Genomic DNA, 6,916 nt, shown 5'->3' with positions numbered 1-6,916 from the left:
TCCTTGAGGGAGTTCCAGGGGGTCCCCAGCTAAATGATAGCTGGACCCTTATGGGTCTGTAACTCTGTACAAACGTACTCTGTGTACAAATGGACCCCGACGGGTCCATTTGGTTCCGTTTCTACACACTCAGAGTTAAATGAGTCTGAAAACCCACCTCTTCAGACTCCACCATGGCCCGTAGCACTTGCCCTAGCCTAGCCCCTTAGATAGCACATTATGTAGACTTAGATAGTATTTTAAACAGACTTATAGCTTGTTACGTAGACAGCTCTAGAATTGCACTTTATGTAGTCATAGCACTTTATAGTACACATGTATAATATATTATATAGTATAGTATGTATAGTTTACATAGATACTCCACTGTTACGTTCTTAGTTTACGCTGATTCATGATAACTACTTTTTATATATGTGATGTATGGCATGCTTTTGTTATTGCTTAATGTAAGTCGCTCTGGATTAAGAGCGTCTGCTAAATGCCTAAATTGTAAATTGTAAATTAACATAGATTTTACAATATAAATTGGGGTCTTAGAGATAGAAATGCCATTAAATGGGGGTCTGTAGACCAATATGCATGTCAATCAAACTGGGGGTCGTTGAAATTAAACGGGTTGAGAATCACTGCTAGACGTAAAAACCTTCTCTTATTATGGCATATCTTTTCAAATGGGGGTCCGCGGGGCCAATTAGTGTCAATTTGTAGGTCCTTGACATGAAAAAGTTTACACATAATACTACTACATAATACTACTAAATGCACTGTAGTGTCTTGGCATGATTTCCTCGTCCACATTTGCTTGTTTTCTTTTGTAACAACTTGCCAGCAAAGCATTTGAAGGAGGAGGCGGGACAGACCGACAACAATCCATCACTGACATCTTTACATGACAGAGAAGTGAGTCACTCCACAACAACCAAACAATGACCACATCCGTATTCTGGGGGCAAACATTCAACGACAATAGCCAAACTATACAAGCTCAAAGCAAGTGGACCAAGTAGAGAGCCCTGGGGCACACCGGTCAACTAAGTATATAGGTTTAAGTGGTTAACAGCCTACAGTATACGATACAGTTGTATAAATAGATGGATGGATTAACTTGGCTGTATAAGTATATAGGTTTAACCCCTTTAGGCCTGACGTCGAAATAAAAAAGTGTGTCGCGCTATGAGCTTGTAGATACACAATGCTTAGTTAAAACACCAAAAGGGGTTCCTGCCCAGAATGGGTTAAGTGGTTAACAGCATAAAGTATACAATACAGTTGTATAAATAGATGGATGGATTAACTTGGCTGGATTAACTCAAGGGTTATTATCAGCAACTTGTGTGATGCATTATTCTATTTTTTTTTATAAACTACAGGCAATCAATTATTGTAAGGATTGTTGCAGATCAGGTACAGTATATGTCTTTATGGTGTAGATCAGGGGTTCTCAACGTTTTTGGCCGGGGACCCCCGGAAATGCTTTGGCAATGTCTCGGGACCCCCGCCCCGCCCCCTCCCAACTCCCAATATAAATTGACTGCTACAATAACCTTAATAAAAGAGACAATACACCATAAATAAATACTGAAACCAGATATAATCATTAGGGAAGGTGTATGCATGTACTATGTCTACTATATGTAAACTCTTCATTTCCATTTTCCAGCCATTCAGTTGCAAAAAAAAAGGGGGGGGGGTTATATATATAATTTGGGGACCTCCCAAAATAATTAGGCGACCCCCCGAGGGGTCGCGGCCTACGGGTTGAGAACCCCTGGTGTAGATAAGGTGTGTGTCTTGTTTAATGTAGGAAGCATGCAGTGAAATTAATACATTCTGACATTATGCACAACCACTTTTAAGATTATTTAACTCATAAACTAACTTCATGTAAATGGACGCAAGTGTTTGCAAAATAAACATTTAGTTGGTTTATGAGTTAAGTTATTTTCAAAGCAGAGCACCTAATGCCTCAAACGAGGGCAGTTTTCAGAGGAAGCACACCCGTTTTTCTTTCTTTATCAGTTTTAAGATTATGTCCCTAATCATTTCAGGACATCTACATTTCTGAAATATAAAATGAATAATATGGAAATGATTATGCAACATTTCTAGGATCCCGTCCAATTGAAAATTGTACCTAGGTTTAATACTGTAGCACATTTAATGCATAAATGAAAATAAAAAAATGTGGTATTTTGTAGACAGACAGACAGACAGACAGACAGACAGACAGACAAAAATAAAATGTCAGTATACAAATGTAACACTTTGCTTTTCTTGAGGCAAAACTAATGACTGCCCTAACTAACTAACTGCCCAGCCTAGTGTGCAGGTCAAAAATGTACGTCTGCAAAAGGGAGCAGCAGTAAAGAAATAGGAATACGAGATGCTATCCCTCCCTAAATCCGGGCGCACCCTCAGATCCTCGGATAAGGCCCTCCTGTTTGTCCCCCGTACTAACCTAGCTACCCGGGGTGACCGGGCCTTTGCCGCTCGGGCACCCAGACTGTGGAACGCACTGCCAGTGCACATTAGGGTAGCACCATCCGTCCCCCTATTTAAGTCACGCCTGAAAACACACCTTTATACAGTGTTTTTTAACTGCTTAATAGCCAACTGTACATACATACATGCTTGTTATTGTTTTGTGTGCCCTTATCATTTTGTTATTGTGTGTTTCTTGCTGTTTTTAATCTTGTTCTGTGCAGCACTTTGGAACTATGTTTTGAAAAGCGCTATACAAATAAAGTTCATATCATTGGACCGCACAGGCAAGCCTACTTTCACTGTGATGGCATGGCATGGAAACACGATGAGCTGGAGCTGGAGCCAGAGAGTAGGCATGGCTTTATCACATTTAGGCCTGACATCGAAATGTAAAACATGTCTTCTAAATCCTGACAGTTTTCTGAAATACCTCATGTTTCTATATCAGTGGTGCTCAATATTTCATGTCAAGGACCCTCAGAAACTATATGTATTTGGCCACCGACCCCCATCTGAATATATGTTGTTCCAGGGGACCCCCCTCCAGAAGCAAAGATTTGAGCTAAAAACCTTCGCTCTGAAAGAATATATATTCAAAGATTTGCACCACGATTTTTCTAAAATAGCAGATCTACAAGCTCGTAGCGCGGCACTCGGTGCCGCGCTATGAGCTTGTAGATCTGCTATTTTTTCCAACAGCTAAATTATAACATAATAATGCTTTAAAACACCAAAAAGGCGTTCCCGTCCAGAATGGGTTATGCCACAGAGGGCGGGGAGAGAGACATGCCGTCACAGTCAGTCAGACTCGACTATATGACTGAGTGACTCAAGGTTTTCCAGTGATTCACGTCTGCGAGGGGAAGAGCTGAACGACGGGCTGAAGACGTTACAGTCACCCATACCTATCCGACTGTATCCTCCCATATCCTTTAATTCCCCTCCCCTCTATTCATCTTTTTTTTTTGGGTACACATTCGCTTTCCTTCCTGCCTGTTAATTGTTGTGGCAGCACAGTAGCATTTATTTAACCCTTATTGCCTGCAGTACAGTAGCTCCTCTCCCCAGGCTTCTCAACCGCGTTGCAATAAGGCCCATGTTGGGAGACGTCCAGGATGTTAAGAAAGAAGGCGGGGCACGCACGCACGCGCGCGCGCGCACGCACGCACACACGCACACACACACACACGCACGCACGCACACGCACACACGCACACACACACACACACACACACACACACACCTGCGGGCCTGCAGTGCAGCCCCGACAGGGGGATTTCACCATGATGACGGGGCATGTGGGCTTCCTTCCTGGAGCCCCCATAAATCTGTCTGTGAGCTCCTGTCCTATAGTCTAATATTAACGTTTCTGTTTCCATGACATAGTGCTCGGCAGGGGGGGGAGGGAAAGCTGTGGTTGGGTACAGGGGCCCATTTTAGATGGTGGTGATGGTTGTGGTTTAGAATCAGTACTTTTCCTGATCTGTGCAAATGCAATCCAGCTGACCTATAGCAGTGCAGTCATTCAACAAGGTACACAGCACTGTGCGTTTGAATCTCAGAACACACATCGAACTATAGGCCAGGGGTTCTCAACCTCGGGGGGGGGTCCCCAAATTATTTTGGGGGGTCCCCAAATTATTTTGGGGGGTCCCCACATTATTTTTAAACACATTTTTTATTTTTTTTAATGAATGGCTGGAAAATGGAAATTGAGAGTTTACATAGTACGTGGTGCATGCATAAACTTTCCTTAATGATTATATCTGGTTCCAGTATTCATTTATGATATATTTTCTCTATTATTAAGGTTAGTTTTTTGCAGTCAGTTTGTATTGGTGGTGGGGAGGGGGGCGGGACGGGACGGGGGTCCCCAGCCAAAAACATTAGGAACCCCTGCTATAGGCAAGAAAGTCATCAAATACGTCCATATTTACCGAGGTTCTACTTCACATCATAGCACATTTCAACCTCATTGTATTCCCTCTTGATGTGTGAGGTAATAACCGTCACATGGAAAAACTAATGTTTGTGTTTTTTGCTTCTATACCCCTGTTGGGACACATTTAAATTTATAATAATTTATAATAATGTTTGTGTTTTTTGCTTCTATACCCCTGTGTTGGGACACATTTAAATGTTGCTGCATGTAAACAACAACCCTCTGACTTTTCTTTTCTTGAAAAATGACAAGAATGGACTTGCGAGGACATTTCTCAACCAGGATAGGACCTCTGTCATCTGGGGGCCCTGAACGATAGAAGCTACAGACCCTAGGCTATAATCTAACACACGCACGCAACGCACAGACGCACGCACGCTCGCTCGCACGCACGCACGCACGCACGCACGCACGCACCGCACGCACACCGCACGCATAAACACATGCATGCTTTTTAAGTTGTGTGTAAGCACTGTACAAAAAAAAAAAATCCCCCAAAATCAAGACAGTTAAGACCAAGAAGCAGGAGAGTAAGTGTTAATATCGTGTTTAATTAGAAAGTTCAGAAAAATAACAATATACAGATTATATTTACATAAGTCTTTACATAAGTCTATATTTACATAAGTCTATATTTACATAAGTTTTGAATGTTCATTTAAAAAATGTGCAACTTACATTTCTGATGAAAGTGTGCTTTTTGTGCATGTGTGAATTAGTTTTTTAGCAGGTGTAAACTTTGTACAGCACCACACAGTATGGCTGGACATTATTATTATTTACTAGTTAGCCCTGAAGGTTTCATTCATTTCAATACTGACTGGATCATTCCCTTGAAATGCTTGTTTTGCATCACAGTCTCAGTGACATACATACATAGTATGATAAACACGAAGATCTAATTAAAGATTAAATGCATTAGGTGACCCCGCATGCATTTTCACAAGGATAACCATTTACCACAATTTTTCCAGATCCCACAATCTAACTTGCACAGAATAACTGCAGTTTATGAAGACTTTGCTCTGTGGAGGTCAGAGGTCAGCCATATGACTCAAACGGTGAACATTCTAACCTATAACATTCAGCAGCTTTGCCAACATTGCACTTGTATTTTTTGGTAAATGCTTATTTCCACGTGTCTCTTCTTGAAGAAGAGGGAACCGTGGTTCAGTAACACTGATTCATTGCAATTGTGCAACAACCTCAAATCATTCTTCTCCCTGAGATCATTTGACAGTTTGCAGTGTCTTATTGAGATCATGCGACAGTGTGCAGTCAGTGTCTTATTGCATGCCGTGTCAGATCATTTGACAGTGTTCAGTGTCTTATCGCATGCCGTGTCAGAGCAGAGGGAGGCCGTGCTGGTATCCTGGCTCCTGCAGGTAGCTCACCTGCCAGGGGAGACCCAGAGCTGGAGGAGCAGTGTCCACAAAAGTGTCCATGTAGCCTTGGGCGCAGGAACCCCACATCCCCGGCTGATAGCCCAGCCCTTCGCCCACCTGAGGGTATCGGAGTGGGCTCGGCGAATGTTCAGGGGGGCTGCTGCAGTGTCCGTGCGGCACGTAAATCTGCCCCTCGGAGGGGTAGCAAGGGTAGTGTGGAGACGGGGGGCAAGAAGAGCCTAAGCTGTCCACGTAGACGTGTGGCTCCGCGGGCAGTCTCTGGAGGTGCGGGTTCTGCTGCGGCTGCATGGGGTGAGAGATGGACGCGTGCCAGGGGACGTAAACCTGGGGCTCCAGACGAGGCACCGCCACCCTGGTCTGCTCCAGCCTGGACGCTCCCAGACCAGTCGCTCCCGTGGCAGAGCGGTTACACTCCCGGTGGCTGCACGGCTTCCCGGGCGGGTTGGAGCTCAGGAACACCGAGAGCGCCGAGATGCGGTTGATGGCCCTCTGCAGCGTGGCGATCTTGGAAAGCCTCTTGCCACTGAGGTCGTGGTTGAGCGCGATGCGCAGCGCGTTGAAGGCCTGGTTGTAGTCCATGATGCGCTTCCTCTCGCGGACGTTGGCGGCCACTCGCCGAGCCTTGGACCGGACGGGGCGGCTGCGTTTCTTGGTCTGTCCTTCCTCCGGCTCGCTGGGGCTGCTGACCGAGGTCTCGTCCTCCTCTCCTCCGCTGACCTGGCTCAGCTCGCCGAGCTCGAGCTCTTCCTCAGAGAACTCCGATCCCGCCACACTGCTGCAGCTCATCGTCAAACGGGCTGTGCAAATAACGCGTAGAGACACTTCTCGGCAAAGAACGGCGCAAGTTACTCGACTCACAAGGTGTTGCGGTCTCAATGCGACCTCTTTCGTACGAAGTTGTGGTTGACTTTGCAGAATGTACACCTTGCCAGACCTCCCCTTCCAATACACCCTTACTGTAGTCGGTACTGTATCGTTGTGGGGCTGTCGGTATCTGCTGCTGCGCCGACAGCCCTGGTGTGTCCTCGACTCCTCGTCTTACTCACTGCTCTGGTTGCCCTGTGATTGCTTGTACCTCCTC

At 45.0% G+C, this 6,916-nt stretch overlaps 1 protein-coding gene across 1 annotated transcript; it reads right to left on the bottom strand.

The window, feature by feature from the left end:
- Positions 1-5,744: 5,744 nt before the first annotated feature.
- bhlha9 (basic helix-loop-helix family, member a9) lies at positions 5,745-6,621 on the bottom strand (the record flags this gene model as incomplete). The annotated part of the gene is made up of 1 exon (XM_079507268.1): positions 5,745-6,621. The coding sequence occupies one exon, from the start codon at positions 6,619-6,621 to the stop codon at positions 5,773-5,775; it is 849 nt and encodes a 282-aa protein (XP_079363394.1). The 3' UTR covers positions 5,745-5,772.
- Positions 6,622-6,916: the final 295 nt, after the last annotated feature.

This window comes from Electrona antarctica (assembly GCF_951216825.1).
Source record: "Electrona antarctica genome assembly, chromosome: 8".
Classification (NCBI taxonomy): domain Eukaryota; kingdom Metazoa; phylum Chordata; class Actinopteri; order Myctophiformes; family Myctophidae; genus Electrona; species Electrona antarctica.
This window is presented reverse-complemented; position numbering and strand designations above follow the sequence as displayed.